Here is a 24,574-nt window from a genome sequence, read left to right on the forward strand (position 1 = left end):
GTGAAGGGCTACCGATCCATTTTAACCATCCGTCAGATTTAACGTGCGCCACAATCTCACGACACACTGGCGTTTTCGCGTTTCGCCTCCATAACGTGATCATTGGTCGATCCGCTTATTGGTATGAGTAATTTATCATGGGACATCAACGTTCCTCCCCATCATCATCATCATTAACAGGCACTCGCCTCGCCTTCGTATTTGTCGCGCAGTTGTTGTAGTAACTAGTAGCACCGTTATTGAAGAAGGAGGTAACATTACTAGAGAACTTTATCTCAGCGCCCTCGCGTTAGATGAGATAGTTCATCTGGAACGCTTACGGTATTACGGTATCCCGCCCCCGAATACTTGGTACAAGCTACGACCAAATGTTTCAAATGTGGCGCGCCTTCCGCAGCCGGATGACTGGCGCCCTCTACGCATTCCTCCGCAAAATGCCATGACCGAGTTTTCCGTTCGCTGGTGCCGGAGGCGCGAGGGTCTCGTAGGCGTTTCTGTCGTTTCTGTGTCGGCCGCTCGGCGAGATCAAACCCCGTCGTCGGTGGTGTGCGTGGGGGCGGGGAATCGTTGCCGCCAGAGCTGTCGTCTGCGAAGGCGGAGAAAAAGAACAACCAAACAAACGCGTGCCCGTGCTCCGACCGGCGGCTCGGAAACCACCTGGAAGCATCAAGCGGCCGGCAGTCACCGATGGCGACCTGCGATTCCGTCAGCGCGGGCCCGGCAACTGCACCCGAAACCTTGACCGTTACACTCGAGCTCAAAAACGGTGAGTGGCTGCCACGGCTGCCAACTGCCGCCCAGGGCCCGTGGCGCCCTCGCGGCGAGGGTTGGCCGTCGACTCGCGCGTGTAGGGGTGGGGGTGCACCCAATCTTACTTGGCGCCTTCTTCAACCTGTTGTTGCTTGCCGCACCGTGGCTCGATCCAAGACGGGTCGCACCTCCTGCGCTCGTTCAACGCCCTCCAGCGCCGCAGCGTGTAAACAGATTTTGCGGACGTCCGCCGAGCCCGTGCGGTTTCGGCGCCGTGGTGCAGACTACTGTCGTCTGCTATCGCTTGTGGTTTTTCGGTCGTCTGCAGCCGCCTTGAAAATCGCCCCTGCGGTAAGCGCAACGCATTGAAATAAAATGGAGGGGTTTCGGCTCCTCCCAAACAAACAAACCGGCTCACAGCGCGAACAACTGTGTCACAGATGCGAGGGAGCTGCTTGCATTCGGCGTTTTCGTGTTTGCTTGCTTTGATTTCGTTCTCGTGTCTTCTTCCCTCTCTCGCTTTCACCGCTTCCTGCATAACAGCCTGGACTCAGCGTCGGCGGGGCTGGCGCAAGAGAATAGCGTCCTTGACATCGCCGCTGGGCAGGGCACGTGCTTTGCGGTCTCCTTGTGCCTTCCGTGCGGACGGCTTTGCGCGATGGTCGCTGCGACCGCTACAGTTTGGCGCGGCGGCGATTATCTCTGACGGAGCTGCGCATCGCAGCGCAAACAAAGGCTGTACGTGGCTTGTCTGCCATTATCGCTGGAGGCTCGTCCATTTGGGTGTCGTTGCGCAAGGGCGCCGGGGGTAGTCTTGTTTGCATTCCATGGAGGGAAAGAATGTGATCGCCGAAGCACCGACCGTTCTTTGCTTCACGGAAGCTCTTACGTGTGTCCGTAAAGCGACCAGCCGCTCGCTAATCCGACAGGAGTTTGACAGTCGGGGCACCAGGGGTTGTTTTGTTTGTTAGGGGTTTAAAGCAGCGAAAACGAAATAGAATGTGGGACAAACGTTTACTTTGGGGGAGGGGGGGGCATAGAATTTCGTAACTGTCGGACGCAATATTGAAACTTCAACAAGCAGGCGGCAAGCACAAAAACTTACGCAACTTTCGCTTTGCGTTTGTGAAAGTTGCTCGGCACGTGTCCTACGGGGAAATAATATGCGAGTGAAATTTGCATATTTCACACACATTGACGGCAAATGTTCAGGCAAGATGTGTCGCGCATAACGTCATCAAACGCATAAGATATAACTTGCAGCAGAGTACTGTTGGGGTGTGGACGTTCCACGCATTTTCGAAGGATGTAATCCTGGAAGCTAAGATTGAGCTATTTCTCAATTTTCGTGCAGTGGCCGCATAATATTTTGGCTGAAAGTGTTCAAAAAAAGCACGTCGCGAGTTTGTCTCCCTTCAGTTTTTCTAGAGTTTTAAATACACCGTCCCCATTATTCACTCGTCTTTTTTCTTTTTTCTGCGAGCTAATGTTTTGAAGGAATTTCTTATGTCTAGCATACTCCGTAGACAGCGCTATAAAAATTTTCCTCCTTTATCTGGTGAATTTCATCCTAATACAAAAATTCTGCTTGGTATTCCTGTGATAATATTTCTATGATAATAGTTGCAAAACATATCCTTGGGGCGCTTAAGCCTGCTTACGTCCTTTGAATTCGAAAGCAGTATGGGTTTTCCTGGCCGTACGTAGGAGACTTAAGTACCGTGAGGATTTTATTTTTTTTTACTTTATTTAGTGTTACCTAAACGCAGTCACCTTCGACATACCACTATACTTCCCAGAAGTCAGCGTCCTCCCCGGCTGCGGAGCCCCTGTTCTCTTCGCTTGCCGTCACGTGCATCTATTCTCCTCACGTGTTGTCACGTGTTCCTCCCACGCGCTGCGCCCCGTGGAGTCTTTTCGTACCATCCGCTGTGGGCTGTCGACAGCAGCAGTAGTACACTATAGCAGCAGATTTTTCGACCGGTGACGCGTGTGCTGCTAATACGGGTCTCGTCGGACGGGGTTCCATTTTCCCCAAAACCGTTTCTACGGATGAGAGTCCGAATTCGCCCCAGGAGCGACACTTTACGGAACGCCTTCCGTTGGTGTCCGTTTTCACACCACGGTGACAAGAAAGCTTCCACCACAGCGATAGTCTACCAGTGAGGTGTTGTGGTTGGCTTTGTGTGCGGGGCTTACGAGTTGGGGGGGGGGGGGGGAGGGGAAGGCTTGGAATTATATCAGATGCGGCGTTGACGCAGTTTGGCTGTTCTCGCAATAAGTTAAAGGGTTTCGTCAAACTAAGCGTACGATAGGTAATAAATTAATCCGCCATTTTGCTTTAAGGTGGATGACCAGCAAAGCTTTTGAGCAGACAAGAGGTGACGGAGAATTTCGGTAAATGTATGGGCACATTTTATTTGTGTTGAGTATCGATGGTGACCATCCTCAAGAAAGGTACACACACGCACTTTTAAAGGGGCCCTAAATAGGCTGCCAAATGTTACGATTTTGCGTGCGCAGTCACTGGAGTACTATCCAAGGAACGTCATCCCGCAAAAATTGTTTAAATGCGTTAAGTATTAGCCGAGTTATCGCTTATTAAAAGGGGCCACCCATAAGGCCTGGGGCTCTCCTCCTCTAGTAGCTTATCCGACGCACTGTGGAAGCCGCGACGTCATCGACCCGGCGCAAGACCACCGAGAGAAACAGGGCAATCCATCACCCTCCTTGATGTACGTGCAGTCATTGGCTGCGCCAAGCCCTGCGCGCGCTTTTTTTTTTAGCACTCGACGCGCATGCTCCGCCCACCAGATTCCGGTTGCACGGTGAGCGCTGTCGCTGTGGTTCGCGTTCGCGGCGCCGCACTGGGCAGTGTCTCGTGCGTCATAGAGGCGCGTCAGAGCCGGAAAGAACTGCGTCAGAGCGCGCAAGTGTGGCGGCAAGGTATAGTTGGTGAGCCAGGGGAGGAAGTGAAATCTTTTTTTCGTGTTTGTGCGGCCCCTGCTTTACGCAGAGGTGTAATATTTGGTACACGTTGTCGTGAAGTGGTACTCTAGCGATTGCGCGATTGAAATGGCGACATTCGGAAGCCTATTTAGGGCCCCTTTAAAGACGATAGCCTTTTTTTCTCGGGCTACTTAAACGCAGAAATTTTGTTCTGTCTGCATGTCTGTGCCTCGATTCACCCACCCGGCCAGAGTGCAACAGAAGCTGCGCAATAGTCTTATATACCCACAGCCAAATCTAAACGTCCAAGTCCGGTGTCAGGGTTCATACTTGTCAACATTGTTCAACAAGAAGAAGACATTATGCAAATATAAGGCAGAAAATCAATCCACAAGTGATATTTGTAATATTCCTTCATTAAAAAATTCACGGATGCTTGGGTTTTTGCGATTGCAAATAAGATACTACATCTACTGCAGAAAACCATCGCCTGCTGTTCTCGCGCTACCTAGCGGCATTTTAAAAAATCAAACGGCAACAGCAACGAAAGGTTCTACTGGATAGTTTCCACGTTCCGCTTGGAACGCTTGTGGGGAAGGGCAACCTGGTTCTATAAACGTAGTAGGGTGCCTCGACTCACGCGCGTCTCCTCCGTACGGCAGCGCTGGCATCGAGGCACCCGACTTGGAGCAGTGGGGCGCGGTGCATTTAAATTGACTTGAGCAAACCTTTAGCGTGTTATCTTGCGTGGAATGAGACGGGAGAGGAACAGGGTGAGAGATGAGCGGGAAAGAGAAGGGAAGTATTTACTTGCCAGGGCCCGGCGCCAGTCGAATATCGTCTTCCTTCGACATTTGCAACGAAAGCAGCAGATACGCGGCCATTTTTTTTTTTTTTTTGCTCTATACGGATCTTGAAAATGGTGCTGATTGATGACTAATCTACTCAGAATGTATGTCCAAATAATGAGAGGCGTCACCTTGGTGTCCAAGTCACGTTTTAACCTTGAACATAGTACCTTTTATTTAGTAATCTACTCAAGGTGGGTACCCAAGTGATGAAACGTGTAAGCTCTAGGTCCAAATCATGTTTTGAACAGTGTGCGACTTCGGTGGTAACCGCGTGCTAGTATAGCACACACGCCCAGGACATTCGCTTTCCAACGCCTCGCTCTTCGAAAACACGTGGAACCTCGGGAGTTTTTGTTCGCCAACATCAAGAATACATGTAACCCAAGCCATATAAGCTGCGCTTAAAATTTGTTATTCTTGTGGATTAATTACGCAATTCAAAGGTAACAGCGCCAAAAAAAAAAACAGGAGAAAAAAGACAAAAGGAAAAAAAGACAGAAACGGAGACAAGAAGACAAAGACTGCGCTGAACTTTCAAATAGTTTTATTGCGAATAGCTCGCAATTTACACATGCAATCCCACCAGAGGCTTTCATCGGCGCATACGTATGATTTTCCCGCTTTTTTTTTTTTTTGGGGGGGGGGGGGGGGGGATAGTAACGAGGTGCACGTGCTTCGCGTTTCTTGTGCTTCTTGGAGCCGAATGAAAGTGATGGGTTATTTTCTTTTTGTCGAATTTTCTGCTTTTGCGAGAACTACGCGAAACTCGGTTACCACGGCACAAATTTGATTTTAAAAATTCTCGATATAACGAACTCGAATGTTTTCGTAGTTTTGCAGTTCTATATTTAATCGAAATAGCTTTTCTTTTCTTGAATTCGTTTGCTTGATTTGCAAGAACAGCACGTCCTGTTTGCAACTTTTTCTGTCGGCATCGCGAAGCCCGAGACATTTAAAAACGATTAAACGATCAAAATCAAAGGAAGGAAATTTGCCGCCACAAAAAACATGGCGCAATAATGCGCGCATTGCATGGGATCTTTTGCATGCATGGGGGCCACTGAATAAAGCTTTCCCGCTCATTTCTTAGAGCAAGCAAGATATGTCTTCTATAAAATTCTTTAACATTCAGGTGGAAGAAATGTTGCCACGTACTTTCTAATACAATCGTATCTGGTCTCTTACAAGCCCATTTGATTAAAAGTGGGCTTTTATAAAGCTTGCAGTAGTGGCGCAGCTAGCGTTGGACGAGAAAATTCGGCGTGTCGGATAGACCGGGCATTAAAAAGTAGCAGCGAGTCATCATTGCAGTGGGGAAATTTTGACGTTTCGGGTCCTCTAGTGGATCCTTATTCGTTAACGTCGAAATTTACATTCGGCGTGATAAGTGGCCCCAACTCATCCATACGTGTTATCATATTCACTGCAGGTTGAAGGCCTCCTCTCCCAATGACTTCTAATTTATCGTATTTTGCTCAGTCTGTATCCATTCATTGCCGCGAAATTACCCTATCTCTCCTTCGAGTTATCTTTCTTCTCAGTACTTCTATAGTCCGGTCTTTCGGTAACCACTCCTTAATCCGCCATAAGTATTATTAGTGCAATATAGAAACATTTCCAAAATAAGTGCGCTTGACCCCTGTGGAGTTTCCTTCTTTTTTTATTTTTTTTACTGGCGTTATTTTTGGGGGCGAAGTCTTTTAGGGGTTAGGGCTGTCGGCGTCTAAGGTCGTCGTCGTAACGGATCTCATGTAGTCAAGGTACTAAAGCACGGGGACACTCGTTTACGTCTCGCGCTAGGACGCTTCGTGCTTCAAAGACGCGAGACATTTACAGCCAAGCTGTATACCTCTAACCCCAACGGTTTCATCTCCGTTAGAAAAAAAAGCCAAGTCGCCAAGAATACACTTATACACTGCATGTTTCGCCCCACCCCAGGTTTCACGTTAGTGGAGATAGCCCGGGTTTTTTTTTTTTTTTTTTTTTTTTCATACCCAGCTTTCTCGCTCAAAATTCCGACCTCTCAGAAACCTAGTAAAACCACTCCAGGAAAGTGATAGTTGGCATAAAGCAAGAAGTCAACGCGAAGACGAAAACACTAAAATAAGATTCCAGGATTCTGAATATTGTTTGTGTAATTCGCTGTCAAATCTTACTCCCCGTGTATTTCTATGGGATAGTTTCCGTGGCTCAGGAACTTAGTCGCGCAACAGGCGAGGGTTGAAACTGTGCACAAAGAAAGTTTTCACCCCCAATATTAGCTGCGCAAAAAATATTACATTTCGCTAAATAACTACAGAGTAATCACTGTTGAAAGGACTGCCATGAGCGGGAAAGCTGCACTTTTTTGTTTTTTTCGCACGTATCACCCTTGGCTTTTCAGCTTCACGTAACGTGGATCGTTCAGCCTGAAGCTACCTTTAATGGCCTTGTACACCCCAGAAAGTATCACCTGCGACATATCTTGTACGCGTAATTATGGGGAACAAGGTTCCACAGGGCCTTATCGCGCAGCACTCTCCAACTTCCCTGCTGGGTGCGCGGATATACACACAGCTGCGCGCCGGTGTGCTGCAGGATTTTGCGTCGACGTTTTTAGCCAGAACCGCTTCCGCAGTATCATGTGCGGTACGTGCACGGAGGTGAGTTTCCCTGTGCGAGAACCTTGAACAGCAACGCAAGCATTCTAGCTGGCGAAGCGTATGTTATGCTTCTGGCTGTGACAGACAGACATAAGAGAACATGAAAAGTCCCCACCTTTCAAATCGCTTAACATTCTGACCGCTCAGGAACCTTGTAAAACCGTTGCGGGAAAGTGGTATATCGCATGGAGCAAAAAGGAGTCGACTTGTATATGAACACTTTAACCCTTTCAGCCCTTGCGGTGTCACTTGACGTCACCGCATAGAAGTCCCTCAAGCGCGTATAGAACAAAACCGAAACTGCTAGTTTTCTCGGGAACTGTCCTTCAAGGATAGCTGTTGCGATGGACGTCACCATTGGTGCGTTTTAGCGGAGCTGAAAGCTACAAAGAAGAAATAGCTCGAGTGAATATAAAATTACGGCGTTGAGGCTTAAGAAAACAGTGGTCCTGGCTATATTCCCGAGTTCGTAAGACTATAAATATGTGCACCACGAAGCACCACGCACCACGAAATTTACTACAGTTGAACCCGCAGTTCACGAAACTCTACCTAACGATTTCCTGGACCCAACGATGTTTTTTTGGTTCCCCATTGCCACCCCCATTGAAGCCCATTTTGCGACCTGTATGTGACAATGACGTTGCGGTGGTTAACATTGGTGTAACGAGCTCACTAAGCTGATTAGTCTTTTTTTTTTTTTTTTAGGGGCGAAGCCCCTTAGGGGCTCGGGCTGTCGGCGTCTCCTGTCGTCATTGTCGTTTCATGTAGTCCCGGTACTAAAACAGCGGGGCAGTCGTTTACGCGTCGCGCTGGAACGTAACGCGCACTAGGAGAACACACCGGGACACTCGTTTTCCAACGCCTCGCGCTAGAACGCTTCGTGCTTCAGGCAAAGGTGTGTACCTCTACCCCCAAACGGTTTCATCTCCGTGGGCAAAAACGTCAAGGCGCCAGGAATACCCTCATACACTGCACGTGTCGCCCCTCCCTAGGTTTTATGTGAGTGGAGATGGTTCGGGATAACCTTTTTTTTTTTTTTTGCAGTTTTACCGAAAAATTGGCCGGAGAAATGCGCCACTTATCAAATACTAGCATTAGTTTAAGGAGCTAGAAGCTACGAAAACGTCTAGAATCGCCAAAAACAAAATCTGTCATGATGATGATGATGATGATGATGACTACGACAATGAACGGAGCGGTTAGCGTCGCTGCCCGGTACAGTATCCCAGCTAGCACCTTCTCAACACTTCTGAGTGCGTAAAAGAACATCAAGTTCACGAAGAAGCACCTTTTAAGCGTAAGTATCGTCCTTGAAACGCATTAAGGCACCGAAAAGCGTCAAAAGGCAAACTTGATACTTAAGTTACGTTTGTGAATACGGGTCCGAGTGACCGTGCTTCTCCGGTGCACCGGGTAGTACCTAAGCTTGTGCCGAAGCAGCGGGCGCAAATCACGCAGTTCACCGTGAAATAGATCTTTAAAGGGTGAGTACACCTTCACCAGGGGCGTCGGAACAGGGGGTGCAGGGGGAGTGACGGCTCCCCCTGGTGTAAAAATGGGGGAGCACGGCTCCCCCTGCGAAAGGGCACCCGTAGACTTCCGCTGATGTTTCGTCAAGCAAGAGCTCGCTGGCTAAAAGATGAACGATTCCGAAAATGGTGGCTTGCACAAATATAATGATTCTACAGTTCAACCTGCCGTTTTCACACTATTGCGAACTCCGAGCGTGGGTGTCTGTCTCCTTCACTCGCTTCTCAATCACTGCTTATGTTTCACTTTAATGTAAATACGACTCCTCATAATGTCTATTACCTGTTAGCACTGGGGTACCCTCAGATGTACACAGAATATTCAGTTTGCTGTCGATGGTCTGGTTCTAACGCGGAGCGTTAAGAAATTTTTTACTGCTCTCCAGCATCTGGGATGTTGGATAAAAAATTTATCGGATTTGATTTGGCTTTAGGTCGGTGATCAGGCTTATTTATTTAGCCTACTCCCCTGCAATATTGCGCATGCGTGAGTCCTGAAGGACAATTGATGATGATGATGATGATGATGATGATGATGTATGGTGCAATTTTTTTGGCTCCCCCAGTCGAAGAAGAGTTCTGATGCCTCTGACCTTCATTGATGTCAGAGAAACTGTGGGCAATTCCTCTGTCATAGGAATCGGTAAAACGCGAAAGGGAAATGTGCAGCGAAATCTGCAGCTGAGCATGATTTGGAGGTCAGCGGCTGTCTTGTGGGTGAGCTTGGCGAGCGACGTCCTTGGCGAGCGACGGCAAAGGTGTTCAGGCGTCATTTCCGTGACGGATATGACGTCAGTGTATTCTTGGTTTATCCAGGCATAAGACACCTTCGTGTTAAAATATGAAACCCGAAACCGAACGACCCTAAGTATAACGTATACTTTTAGTACTAAAGGTTGCTTCCCCGCAAAAAGACCCTGTGTGCAGGGGTGCACCCTTTACAGGCCACTTGCTTCGTTGTACTGGCGTCATTTCTGTGACGGATATAACGTCAGTGATATCTTGGTGTAGCCCGGAATAAAACAATTTCCTGTTAAAAAACAAAATAGATCGATGGCAGTCGCTATCCGTTCAACTGCGAATCGGTTGCACACACGCCGGACACATTCAAATGCAAACTTTAGGCGTTCACCGCGCCGAAGCTACGCCTGCGATACGAGGCGCGCCGTAGTTGAGCCTCCGGAATAATTTTGACCACTTGCAGGGGACCTTTAACGGGCGCCAAAACCTTCACACACGAGCGTTGCACTCAACACATTTACATCTTCTCACAGGTGCACAAAAACCAGTCTGAAGCGTGGGGAAGGGGGGAACAAACTGTTCTCCATTGACAAGAACTCTAACACCTAGAGCTCACATTGCCCAACACCCAGCACACTTTTTTTCAGCGACTCCTGGCAACCTTTGCTCTAGCACATCGTCCTGCTGTCTCTATACAACACCCACAACTAATTTCATTCATGCGGTGCTCTGTTCTTCCAATTTTGGTAAGAATGGGAAGGGTCATTTGTCACACTCAGATCGTTATGCCGTTTGCTTTTCTTTGTCCATTTCGCTGTCCCCCTGCGAAACGCTGGAACTATTCCGAAAGAAATTTTCGAATCTTCGCACATGGGGCGTAGAGCTCTACCGTGTGTTTCGCCACTCGCTGGCCGCCTCAACCGAATATTACACAAAATGCTTCCAGCCTCGGCACGTAGTGTGCTTAGCCGTCGCCGTCTCATCTGCGCCACCCCGAATTGCGTAAGCACAACTCTGTCCGGCCCGCCATTTTCTCGTCCTTTTTTATTTCTTTGGCCGAGACTTCTTTGATGTGGGGAGCAGTTCTGTTACTGTCTTTTAGAGGCGATGTCCTTTAGGGGCTGGAACTATTGGCGTCTCCTGTCGTCGTCGTCGTAATCGTCGTTCGTCTCATGTAGTCACGGTACTAAAACACCGGGAAACTCGTTTACCCCTCGCGCTAGAACGTAACGCGCGCTAAAAAAAGAAAAAAAAAAACACCGGTACACTCGTTTACGCGTTATGCTAGAGAGCTTCGTGCTTGAAATACGAGAGACCTTTACAGTAAAGCTGTATACCTCTACCACCCAAGTGGTTTCATCTCCGTTATTAAAAACGCCAGGGCGCCAAGAATACTCTTATACACTGCATGCTTCGCCCCTCACCTGGTTTCACGTTAGTGGAGATGGCCCGGGATTTTTTTTTAAATTTCAGCTAGAGCTAGTTTATTAAATTGCGTACTTCTAGTCTGTAATGATTGCCCTATCCAGTGAGCAGCACTTATTTAAAGACATCCCGTGTTTTCTGATACGCGTCTGTGTGAGGGTGTAATTTACATATTATAGTATTGCTTTCGAGTCGCCTCGCGCACTTATAAATTTCCGTGACTCCTGTTTAGTTTAGTTGAGTTCCCGATTACCCATGCTGTTCTGTTCATTCGTGATTTTTTTTTTGTCACTACAATTCACCACCAATAAGGTTTACAGTCAAATGCATTGTTGCTGCTTTGTAACTCTCGTCTCCACCTGGACTTTCTTCGCGATTCCACGACTTTGATCTCATGCCAGCCACACGGGATGAGCCCGTGAAGCGGCAACCGCGGCTGCAAGGTGCAAGAACGGGGAAGTTTATGAGCGATTCCCCTTATAGCGAACCTCCGGCTATAAGAGAAATCCATATATTATGCTTGTTCCTGACTGTTTTGCTAGAACATGGTTCTACAGGAACTCTCGCGTCGGCCGCGAATTAGGAGAGTTTGGAGTGGCTTCCTTTATAGCGGACGTCTCGCTATAACGGGAGTCCATTAATGTTGCTCCCTCCTGACTGGTTTACTATAACGGAGTTCTACTGTGTTACTGTACTTCTCTGCGGCTTTCGCGTCGCCCGCGTGTGTAGCTAAGCTGTTACAGTGAGAGAAGTTTGGAGGACTCCCGTTATAGCGAACACCCGCCGCGGTGGCTCAGTGGCTAAGGCGTTGTGCTGCTGAGCACGAGGACGCGGGCTCGATTTCTGGCCGCGGCGGCCGCTTTTCTGATGGAGGCGAAAAGCAAAAAATACCCCCGTGTGCACGAGATTTCGGTGCACGTTAAAGATCCCCAGGTGGTCAAAATTAATCCGGAGCCCTCCACTAAGGCGCGCCTCATCGCCTGCGTCGCGTCCGGCGTTAAACCCTACAATCAACCAATCGTTTCAGCGAACCTCCCGCAATAACTGGAGTCAATGCGTTTTGCTCCCTCCAGTCTGGTTTACTTTAACGGGGTCCTACTGTGTAGTTTGCTGACTCTTCAATGGCGCTCGCGTCGTCCGCATCTTTATCTGTCCGGCGCTGCAAAGGGGCTCGGCAGCCCTACTACGGATATCTCTCTCGCATTATCTTTCATCATTTTGTATCACCGCCGCTATCTCAGCTGAGCGGCGGCGAGTGGGGGGGGTTTGACAGCGGCCGACGAGTATTCGCCGAAGCAAGAATCGTTCCCCGTTTCTGATATGTCTCGCCGGCGCATTCCCCGTGGCCTTGCAGACCCGTATCCTGTTTCTGCTGGGCTGCTTTAGTTTTTTTTTTTTTTAATTGTTCTTTGAAACGTTTGTTTCGAAGCGCACGTCTCTGCGACTTGTTTGTTCGCGAGGGGAGCGGGAAAAACTGCTGGCGGTCGAGAAACGTGCTGGAACTGCCTGCGCACACCGGTTAGGTAAACATTTCCTCATTTTTATTGCCGCAAGTATCGGCCGCTAAAATAACGTATTTCTTGTTTGTATATATTCCTGTTTTTCTTCCTTCCGACCTCTTTAGTGTTAATCAGAGCATACATTCGATTTGTAATTTTGGACTGTCCGCCACTGGTCCAGCGCACCTCAGTAATTACTTTCTTTCAGTAATTTTTTTTTTTTTTTGCGAGAGCAGTCCTATACTGCCGACGAACTTGTGACTGTTCTGTACTCGAAAATAAAAGTCTCTCTCTCTCTCTTGGAACAATATGAGGCATGAGTGGTTTCTCCGCTTAACCTACGAACGTCGCTGCGTTGGGATTGGTGCATGATTTCTTGAAGCGATCTTGAAAGGGCCATGGAGACAACGATGCAAGTTCGGTTCAATAAAGAGGCTGTTTTGTCTGAATAGCAACAACACCAATGTTGTCGCAAGCTTCAAATAAATAATAGAGATATTAAAGATAACATATTGAACAGTGGCGGCTCCCTAGCCACTTCCCGGCGAATTTTCTATGACGTTGCACAATTTTGCTTGTTGGATTGGTAGCCGTCGACATCACTGGGAGATTACAGTGGGGCCTCTATTTCCGTTTGGTCGTATCATTTGAATGCTGACGTGACGTCACTATGGCGCGAAATTTTAAAGTCGCTCAATATTTCTTGCGTTTTTTTTTTGTTAAAAAAAACGCTGTTTGCGGCTGGAATGGAGTCGAGTGAGCTACTAAACTCTAGTTCATTCAAAGTGGACAACGTTCGATTGTGTCTTCATGCCCCAGTTAAGGCGACGTTTACTCAACAGAGGTTCAATAAACACCTCGCTAAAACGAAATCGCTGCATTCGAATTCGGGCTTTGTTCGAGGTTTTCCGCGATTGTCCCAACAAAAGTGCTTGGAGGGTCAATCATCCCCGCTTTAGCGAAGTACCGTTTATAACGAAGTTCGTATGTTCCGAAGATTTCTTTATGACGAGGGTTTAATTACTGTATATCTGCACGCTGTGGTACAAGCTGTGTTTATAAGTTATAACATAGCTCTTACGTCACGCTCTCGCGCCGCATTCAGCGCCGTCACCGCTGCGACGGAAGGGCTGTTGAAACTTGCCGAGCTCGTGACGGAGTACTGGTTTCGGGACCGGTTTAGTTAACTGCATACCTGCGGCACATCGAGCCTGCTGCCTCGGCAACGCCGCATATAGCAGTATTCGCGCTAGGAACGTCTCCATAGAGTGACGTCGTCTCTCCTCTCGTCTCTCCTCTCGTCTCTCCTCTCGTCTCTCCTATCGTCTCTCCTCTCGTCTCTCCTCTCGTCTCTCCTCTCGAGGTCCTCTCGAGGTCGTCTCTCGAGGTCGTCTCTCCTGCTAGCACTGACCATTCCGGAGATGGCGCAGATCTCAGCGCGGGGAGATCTTCACGAAACACCGTGCAAGACGGTGGGTATACCAGTGATGGGAGAGCAGCACGAGGCAGCCGTGACATCAAAGTGATTGAGATGCAGCTGCTGCGGTCCCGCCGGCCATGTATAGGAAGCAAGTGCTTGAACCGGCTGAGAAAACGGCCGCCTTTTTCCCCGGTAGATATCGACGTCATCGTGCCACGAAACAAAGGGGTGAAGTTTGCTTGAGATGCCGCACGTCCCAGGCAGCTTGACGCTGGATTATTCCTTCGTTTGAATACCGGTTAAAGGTCACTTCGCCGCGTACTCCGTTGTGATGCATGCTTGTGAAGTGGCGCTAAAACATGTATTACGGGCTCACTGATTAGGCTGTCCTGCAACACTTCTTTCAACTTTTCTTGAAATCCAAAATGCTTGCAGAACGTACTCACCCAACACAACGAGTACTTAGATTAGGCGGTCGCAAAGTACCTCAGCCTAAAATTACTGCTCCATGCCCAACAGATAACTGGTAAACTCGCTCAAAAGATTTCTCTCTCTTTCCCGGTCTTGACGTTCTTCGACGGCTCGAGTTACGTCACTAAGGCCATGTAGCGGCTGTTGGCCGGCTTTCCTTCAGTTGCAGCAATGAACGCTTTTCGATAGCAACTATAAAAATAAAGCCACCATAACAAAGCAGCACCGGAAGGCGTATCACGCAGTGCCGCTCCGTGCTGGCGATAACTATAGCTTTCGCAGTGGCCCCAGACGCGAAGGAAAGAGTGAAAGCGCTTATCGAAAGTGTTTCAGGGTCCCTTTAATTTCACCTTTCGAGAAAGTAGGGGCCGTTTATGCGGAGTATGGCTGACGTATGTGTTGTTTTGACGCCCAGCACGCGCGTTCGTACGAGTTGTCATAGCGTCACCGTCTTCGCGCGTGCATCTCTACATTAAAGGGACCCTGCAACACTCTTTGAACAGTGCAAGTAAACCTGCGCAACGTTTAGATTACACTGCCAGGAATACCTGAGCCAAATATTACACGTGCACGTGAAGCGGTGAGCGCGCAAATCGATGTGAAAGACGCGGAAAAACAAACCACTCTCTCTTCAGTTGTCCTCATTATGCATGGCCCGAGGGACGTCACATAGGCCATGGCTGCCCGGTCGGCTGTCACTGGTCAACTTCGCGGGTAGATTCTCCCATTTCCGTCGTCGTCATCGCTGTGTACGAACATCTTCTATGCCTGAACCTGTAGGCACAGTTTTTCCGTTTCTTTTGTGTTTTGAGTGCGCGCGGAGTTTGAGTGATGAGCTCAATACTTCCCTTTCAACGGGACCACTCGACTACAAACGTTTATTGCTTCAAAAACGCCCTACCAGCCCGAGCGCGCACTTGCGAGCAGGCACCCATGCCTGCTTTTTTGTGGCACCAGACCGGAAATAGGCCCCTCCGCGTTGCGGAGAAAAGGAGAAAACTACCCGGCATGGGATATATCGAAGGCCGCCGAAGAGAACGCCGCGAGCCACCCCCCTCTCCGGGAGAGAGTGCGCAGCTTTCGTCGCGTTGCCCGCGGTCGAGTTGAGAGGGAACGATTATGCGCGATTTCTCATCGCGCGTAGTTTTGTTAATTGTGAACGGATTTTCATAATTCTTGCGGGAGGAGATTGCTGGGACAATAGACTTTATCCCAAAATACATTACTAGTAGTCGATGGCAAGTGTTGCAGGGTCCCTAGGACTCCTCTCTGATGGCCACTCTGCCAACAGCCACACCCAATTCACACCAGCTATCAACATTCGGGCCCGTCCTTCGATGCGGTCGTGCCCGCGTCTTAAAAAAAAACCGCCGTCGACCAGATAAGCATTACGGTATACATCATTCGGTCCAAAATATTGCGCAGCATAGCTCAGTGAGGAGTTAAAACCGTTTTTGTGTCCGGCTTCTTATGAAGCCTGTAAAAAGAAAGGGAAAATGTGGATAAGTGGTTTGAGCGATCGATGCTGGGAGCCGCCAGCTCCACGGCTACTTTATTGCGGTGTTCGATGAGTTCCAAACGCTTCTAAAAATAAGAAGAAAGGAAACATAGAGATTCGTTGAAGCATGATATACACACTAGCAGAAAAGGCTTGTAAATCAGGGGGTAAATTTTCTGCACTTCGCAAGTTGGTGATCGTGCTTGCGTGGTTATCAGTTCCCAATAAATTTTTCGCGTCGTTTGCGAAACTTCCTAAAAGGCTTCGGGAACGAATATTACAGGCAATTTACTGGTTTTGAGAAACTGTGCTATTCCATTGAGCCGACTGATGAATGCAGCCGACGGCTGTACGGCGCATTCCATCGTCTTCTGCTAGCTCCGACGACTTCGCGTGCGATATGCGTTGCTCCGTCGCCTCCGGAAACGACTGTATATCTCGTTGACGGAATGCTGGATTCCTTCCGTCCATTTTGTTGTTGAGATTTTTTTTTATCTCGTGCTAGGCTCAGTGCTTATCGGCAATCGAGTCGGCTGCCGACTCGCTGCGTGTAAGAGAACAAAAACAAGAAGTAAAAGTTGTACTATTTCGGGCCTTTTGAAGATGATTACGCCCAGGGTCAAAGCGGGATTGTTCACCCTTTCGGCACTGGCGGTGTCAATTTAGGTTATCTCATAAAAGTTCTTATAGCGTATAGAAAACGAAACCAAAACTGCTAGTTTTCTGGAATCGTTCTTCAAGGATGCCTATTGCGATAGACATCACCGCTCTTGCGCTCTAACGCGAGGTGGACGCTACAAAGAAGCCGCAGCTCCGTTGAAGACAAAACTGTGACATCGAGGGTTAAAAAAAAAAAAAAGCTTGTAAATCTATGAATACGTGCACTACGAAGCTAATTTTTTTGTTTGTGTGCTAATGTGGTCTTGAAATTTAGGAAAATATGCAAAAAAGATGTTTCTGCTCAACATGAAATATTTAATTGGCAGATTTTCTGATTATTTGCCTCATTAATAAACAGGTATTACTTGCACTGCAAGCTCTATTTTTTGTTTGTGGGCTCTTTGGGCCGTACAGTTTAAGAAAACGCGCAGAAAACATTGTTTTTCTTGAAATAAAAAAAAATCAGGACTGGAACGGTTAATAACCTCGCTTTGGTGCTCAATTCGAGCAGTAGCTCGAATTGAGTAAAGAAGGGGTTTGAAAGGGCCCATGTGTAAAATGTTTACTTTATTTTTTACTTCTCAAGCTCATTTAGAGCATGGTCATTAAGCGTTCAATCCTTCGGTTAGGTGGCCGCGCAATACCTGAGCCAAACATTACTGCTGTGCGTATGAGATAATTTAGAAACTCGCTCAAAAGATTGCACATCTTTCCATCATTCTTCGAAATCCAGGCAGTCTGTGTTTATGCGACGTCACGCAGGCAATATCTCCACTTTCGGCGAGCTTGCTTTCAGATGCGCAGATAAAAAAATTTGCCGTTGTTAACAATGTCAAACCAGGTTTGTTGAGCGATAGCTCGGTTGTCGCGCCGAGAATTCTTTGTGAATGCGTACACCATTGCACTGCAAGACGAAAGACAGACGCTGCAGTCTTCGATCCTTCCAGGGCCTTGAATCATTTTAGAATGGCACGCGCCTTTACTCTTACCCCCATCCGCAACCGCACGAGGCGCAGACGTGACTTTAGTAGTTCTTTAAAGGGGCCATGCCGACAAAACACAAGTTTGGTTCATTGGAAAGATTGCCTCGTTAGAATTATACTGACGCCACTTTTAACGTAGACTTCGCTCAAGTAAGCTATATAATTAGGAAAAAAATGGAATGGTCATGCGACCCACTGGCTCATTTCCCGCAACAGAACCTGTGATGGCATACCAGCCAGCTCTGCGATTGGCGGAGGCCGGCAAAAGCAAACGCAAAATAGGCAGAGTTTATAAGCTTGCCGAATGAGCTATAGCTATTTGCGCTTAAATATAGGGCACATTATTTTTATAGCAGTAAGACTAGTGGGATAAACAGTGTAAGCTACAAAAGCACAAGTAAACATAAAGTACCGATGCGTACTGCTATTGGTACTGCGCGTAATATATTCTTGGTTTAGCTGCACAGGACTGCGGCTTTTTGGGGTTGTCTCAGACAACACTAGCCGATTGGCGTAAGCGACGGCGTCTTACGGGACCATATTTGTCGAGGATACCCCATGTTTCCCGAAACGATTATTTTTTCCATGAACAAAAACAAGTCATGTACAAATACGGTCAAAGACAAACCAAAGCAGAAAACGGCCGGCTTGCCGTGGTATGGTGACGCCATCCAGGTTCACTAACGGTAAATAAGGCTTTGCAATCGGCTGCAGAGAGGTCGTTTCCTGTGATGTAATTACAGACCACGCAAACACACGATTTAGCGGGAAAATCAGGATTTTGAGTTAGACGGATTAATTTCTCAGTGAATACGGCATCGCTGGGGGCACTATAAAACACGAAATCGTTCGAATAAAACAAACTTGTATTGTCTTCATGGCCCCTTTAAAGCACTGCAGTAGCACTGCAGCACTAGCATTGCAGCACTTGCGAAACCCGGACCTGCAGTACGCACCCCCCCCCCCCCCCCTTCCCCCGCTCCCGCCCTTCTTACGCTGTCGACCCGCAGTGTACGTTTCGTATACCTCACTGCTTATCCAGGCAAACAGAGTGGGCCATACATCGCCTGCGCCTCAAAGTAGCCTGTACCAAAAGCTATCTTAACAAACTCGGTCTGGTGGCATCACCTCTGTGTCCCCTTTTCGATGTACGAGAGGCCACTGAACACCTGTCCTGTGTGTGTCCACGCTTCAACTCGGCGCGAATGACAGCGCGAAGTTTACTACGGGCGAGAACTCTCAACATGAAGGACATTTTAGCCCCCTGGAACAGCGAAAACGGTGCGGTGCGGGGTTTTAAATCTCTTGTGAGTTTTCTTTGAGACTCTGGACCCGACTCCAGCTTGTGACTTCCTCTTTCGCTTTTTCTATGTGTGTGCGTGTGTCCGTCTGGTGGATTCTCTTTATATTCGTGTTAGCATTTAACCCTCATCACATGCTCACCAACCATATGAAATACCAAGCCCAGCATTATGCACGGCTGACCTCTTCGGTCTCATTAAAGAATTTCCTCTCTCTCTCGCTTAGTTCAGCGTCCGCCAATCGCACAAGCAAGATTCTGTGACGTCATAGAGAAATCGCCTGAACGTGGATTTGGAGTCACCACTGCTTTACCTCTTTTCGTTTTAACATTTTGATTATTTGTTCGAAGTTTGCGATAAAATTGGTATCATTGCTGTCGGGACGGGATAGCGTACTCAGTCTTTTTAATCAACCAAACGAATTTTTCCTTTATGGCCTCTTTAGTTCGCCGAGACAGCTTTTTCTTGCGCAGCATTTACGATAAGTATATACTAGCAATGCTTTCAGGATCACGCAGAACCTGTCCAACGTAATTCTTTCCAACGAGGCTCCGTGATTAGCGCTTGTGATGAGGGCCGGTGTTAGAACGCAACGACAGAAAGCAAACCTGTGGAGCGACACCCCGATGGTCTGCTCGTTTCTCGGAGCTGACACCTGACACGGGACAACCATGGCTACGGAGCCGAGCCGATCCGGTTTAGTTCACTGCGCGGATCTTTCTTGTTTTTACAAACTCGAGCTTACGTTCGGGATTACAACGCCTCTTGCAAAGCTCCCTGCGTGCTTCCGGGTGCAGGAGTTCCAACGCGTCTGGCTCGGAACCTCATCGATTGCGAAAGTACTCGTAATCCCGGGGCGTAGAATTGAGGGAAAAAAAAAAAAACAAAAACGAGGTTACGCCTAGTGTGCCCTTAACCTGTCCTTTAAATTAACCTGTCCTTGCACGATCGGAAGTGTCTCACTGCGGAAACCCGCCGCGTTCCCTCGTGTTACTGCTGCTATTTTGCAGTTTGCACGCTAACGCATAAAAGCGCTAAAGGCTGTCACGCTAACAGCCCGGAGGCCGTCGGGTCAGGATTCACGCGTATACGCGGGCTCACGGAATCGGTCGTCGTGACGGTAGTGTAACGTCTAGTCAGACCTTGCGCTAAAAGGGCGAGCGTGCCATCGTGTCTGCCCATTTCGGCGCTGATTGCTTCGATCGGGCTCCAAAAGGACGGCATTTTAGAGGTTTGAAATAGCCTTACGCAAGTATACTTCCGCCGTGTCGCGTTTCGCGCCCTTTTGCGCGCCGCTTTGCCATTCACGAGCGTCAGTTGTGGACAGGTAGTTCATACTGTATCAGCATTATATAATATATATATATATATATATATATATATATATATATATATATATATATATATATATATATATATATATATATATATATATATATATATATATATATATATATATACAGTAAGGAAATGAGGGGCTCGTTGAAGAAATATATAATTTGGCATGGCTCGGCAGCAAGCCCAAAAGGGTTTGCTGAAGGACTTGTTGCTACATTGTGACTCCAAGAAAACAGCGCTGACGACGGGAGTAAGCAAGAAAAAACACACACACATAACAGGCGCTGTTGTGCTGGGCGCTTTCTTGCTTGATTCCATCGTCTGCGCTGCTTTCTTGGAGCTCAGAAACCGTCTGCAGCTGCAAAAAAAAAAAAAAAAAAAAAACGTGATCGTAAAAGAGTGTCTAAATTTGTTTCATGCATTGAAAAGTGCAGCTCCAAACGATCTATTTGTCAGTGATTATTTATTATTTACAAGCTTTATGCAAGATTAACAAATAAAAAAAAGTGCGTCAATTTTTTCCTCGATTTTGGCTTCAGGATCGAAAAGAATGTGGCTAGCCGAGCCAGGAGGGGAACATTGCTACGTGCTCTGGCGGTGCCCATGACGGCATGAGAATTGGAGCGACGGATTTCCCGCCCGTATATATTATTGTGAAACTCTAAGAGGTGAATTGAGTATACGGGGCGCGGGTTACCCTCTCTCCCTCCCCCTCCGCCAGGTAAATATCGGTTGAACGAGTCGTTTCTGAACCGAGGGATATACAGTTTAACCCCGTTGTAACGAACACTGATATAGCGAATTACCGGTTATAGCGAACTAAATACCGACTTTGGTTGTCACGCTTTATTTCAATGACATTTTTTTATGACGAAACTGAAACCGTGAGAGGCGTTCGATATCGGATATAACGAAGAAATATTTGACCAGTAGGCTGAGATGCTAATTGGAAAAAAAACGCAGTCCTAAACTGCAGGAGTATAAAGGCCCTTTTGTTCGTGGACACTGGGGGGAAACTTCATCCTGCTCAGTGATGTGAGTATCCACTGCAGACGAAGATCACATCCTTCATCAGATCAATAAGGACGCAGTCCTGTTTTGTCAAGTGAACTCCGTTCTGCTGTAATTTCACGTGCTCATGTTCCGGTTATTTTTTGGCTCGAAATGCAGCAAGGAGAAAGGTAAGGGTTACCGTGTGTATACTGGATTCGAAGCCTTAAAAAAATGCATTTTTGTATCAAGTAGTTTCCTGCGGGAGCCAGATTGTCGATTTGTTATAGCCGATTTTTACCTCTGCTCTTATAACGAATATCGGTTATAACGAACTAATTAGCTTTCCCGATACTACTACGTTATAACGAGGTTCGACTGTAATATAAATGGGCCTGCAGTGCGAGGTGCGAGAAGAGTTTCCGAATACGTGGAGTCCAGAGAGGCGCGCGTAGCCGTTATTTCGCGTCGTACAGCTGCGTTTTATTAAATGACAATTCTGCGGAGTGTGGGGTGCGTATCTGTCACGGCAGATACGCCCCACCTCCCAGCATATCTCGTATACTCCACCCTGTGTGTGGATTCTCTGTGTTCCAGGCAGTTAATTACGACCTATAGTAAACAAGAAGGAAGCTTGTCGCATCGCTCCATCTGTCACTTGCGGACAAAAAATAATTCCACTGCGACTATACGGGGTGCGACGTGGATACGGTGGCAGTTAGAAGATAACGTGTCGAAGCAGCTGTTTGCCCAGGCGTGTTTGTGGACCGATTCATTTTCCGGGCCAAATGCAAAAACCAAGCTCACGTCTTCCCCGGCGGGGATGCCTGTTAAAACTGGTCTTCTTACAATGAAGTCGTTTCGTCACCAGTGTAGGCACATTTGGGCATCTGTTAGCTTGACAGGTAATTGTGGCATTTTTAAAGTCATCTCAGGCTCCCAAGGAATCACAATGGCGCAGTGAGCCATGGTGGTCGATGGTGCGCTTTCAACTTTCCCGTCACCTACCAGCCGCGGTGGATCAGTGGCTAAGGCGCAACGTTGCGCTGCTGAGCACGAGGTCGCGGGTTCGATTCCCGGCCGCGGCGGCCGCTTTTCTGATGGAGGCGCAAAGCGAAAACGCCCGTGTGTACGAGATTTCGGCGCACGTTGAAGATCCCCAGGTGGTCAAAATTAATCTGGAGCCCTCCACTGCGGCGCGCCTCATCGCCTGCGTTATTGCGTCGGCGCGTTAAACCCAACAATCAATCAATCAGCTTCCCCGTCACCTGGGTTGGTTTAAAAATCCTTGAAACTAAATGAACTGCCTGAGAGCGACATTCTGAAGCCATATGCAAAAGACGTGTGCTATAGTTACTCTAATGCCAGGGGTAATTATGCATGCGTCGACTTTTATGCCAGTAGGGACTATACACCAAGCGCATAACATCTTTAACAGAAGTGACATTATACTGGCATCGTGTGCTGGAGATTTAGCTCCCTTTACTATTTTTCGCGCGAAATCGATATCGTCTGGTTCCTGCATACCCCCCCCCCCCCCCCCCCCCCTTCCTCGCCGTTCCTCGGCCTTTTCAATCATTAATGCGTATCGTGCGTGCTGCCGGACCGCCTGATAATTACTTATGGCGTGTATTTCTCTTAACCATGCATATTGCTCGCGGGACGAAAAATGTTCGCGAACAGAGGCTTTGCCCTTTTATTTTCTGAGTATATATACGCGGTTGAGCGCGAAGCAGCGCTAGTGTTTACGAAGGCACGCGAACGATTTACTTTGTTGTGTTTTCGTCTTCAGCGCTTATTTCCCAATTGCCCTTGGCATTTAATGGTTCGCCGGAAAGCGGATCTGCATCGCGTGCGTTCTTGAAGGCGTGTCGGATATGCTGCCAAGATAAAGCTGCGCGCAGCTACATGAATTAGGGAGTGCCGCATTTTCGCGAGTGGAGGAAGTGCGATTAAAATCGTGTTTGTAACTATCGGAATTGAGTGGTTTTGAACTTTTTTGAGAGATCGATCTGTGGCTGGCGCCTCTCTTGTGCAGTTAGTACATACCACCCTTTGTCGAGTGAGCGGGAATTACTTCGGAAACATGTTATCTCTTATTATTTCTCTACTCCAGGAAGCCGCATTACCCGACGATTTGGGTTACCTGAAATAATCCGGAGCCCTCCAGTACGACGCCCGGGCCTCATCACCTGCGTAGCGTCGGCGCGTTAAACCCCACAATCAGTCAGTCAGATTTGAGTTACATGTGTTCCCACGTCAGCGACAATCTATACAGGCCTCGCTGATTTGTTACCTAACCCCTTGACCTTGTTCGACACCGTTTCGATCATAGATGCACCGTTATGTAATTCATGACGTCATCCTGTGGGTGAGCAGGGGTAGCTAAAAACTTCTCCCAGCAATAATGTGCAGCGCATGCGCATTTCGCGCTGATTCGGTTAGCCCGGCAGTTTGGGGAAGCTGCTGTCTTGTTGTTGTTTTACTTTTGGATGGCTCCACTACATGTGCATCGTGTTATAAAATATGAGACCAGGTGTTCTACCCTTCCCACTTTCTTAGCGTAGGAATCCCAGTCTCGTGTCCGTTCACCCTACGCGATAAAAGTCGTGTGTTTTGATCGAATGTACCCTGCGATACCCCGAGTTGCCGAAACTTTGGCAGCGTGAAGTTAGCGGACCAGCTCCAACGAGCTCCCGCACAATTGTCTCCGCGCACTCTACAGGGGCCGCCGGAAAGGTTAGGATTCTGAATTGTTCGTGAATTGTTCACTTGTGTTCTGCTCTTCTATGTCTACCCTCCCGCATCTCTAATTTATTGTTATGTCGACATAACGAGAAGCTCTGTCTGTCATTCTGTAGCTCTTGATGTGTCGCACTTTCACCGTATACGAAAATGATCTTAATAAATGGCGCTAGGGCCTTCATGTATTCATTTAACACTGCTTTTATTGCCGCGGTAAAAGGTTTTCTTCCTAGCAATGCACTTGTGTTTAGATGTAAAGCCGACTTAAATGGCATTGGTGTACATGCTGGTTAGAATGGTTAGAATGCTGGTGGACGAAAAGCAGAGAGGGGAATATTGCCTAGGACAGTTACCACCTGTAACAGAAAAAAAAAAAGTATTTTGTGCCTAAAAAGCTTTTTGTGCCTGCCCTAAGCAGCGCTAGTACTGAACCAAAAGTGTAAAACATGGGAAACCAATAGAAATCATCATCATCATCATCATCATCATCATCATCGTGTAACAGCGCTTCATATATGGATACGTAGGCTCTTACGGAGGTATTTAATAAAAGGCCCTAGATCCTTCATACGTTGACATAAAATATCTTATAGCGCTCCCGGATACATATTTTTCCAGCAATGCATTCATGTATAAAGATGAACCGACATTAGAACGGTCGGTGTGTAGCAGAGTGGCGTGCACTTATGCATTAACCGACAATTCCTAATTCGTTGGGAACTGTACATTGTAGAAGTTGCTGTTTTGAACGCGGCTTTTCTCGTTCCCTTAACAACTGC

The 24,574-nt window shown here is 47.8% G+C and overlaps 1 protein-coding gene across 1 annotated transcript in view; it reads left to right on the forward strand.

Moving 5' to 3' along the window:
• Positions 1-465: 465 nt before the first annotated feature.
• Positions 466-24,574, forward strand: part of LOC144149552 (ribosomal protein S6 kinase alpha-5-like) — a 301,486-nt gene continuing 277,377 nt past the window's right edge. The window contains exon 1 of the mRNA XM_077681180.1: positions 466-766. Coding sequence (XP_077537306.1) covers positions 688-766 — 79 coding nt within the window. The 5' untranslated portion in view covers positions 466-687. The remainder of the gene's footprint in view (positions 767-24,574) is intronic.

Source organism: Haemaphysalis longicornis, unplaced genomic scaffold (assembly GCF_048455015.1).
Source record: "Haemaphysalis longicornis isolate Haplotype H1 unplaced genomic scaffold, Haemaphysalis longicornis Haplotype H1 scaffold_8, whole genome shotgun sequence".
In the NCBI taxonomy this organism is placed as follows: Eukaryota; Metazoa; Arthropoda; class Arachnida; order Ixodida; family Ixodidae; genus Haemaphysalis; species Haemaphysalis longicornis.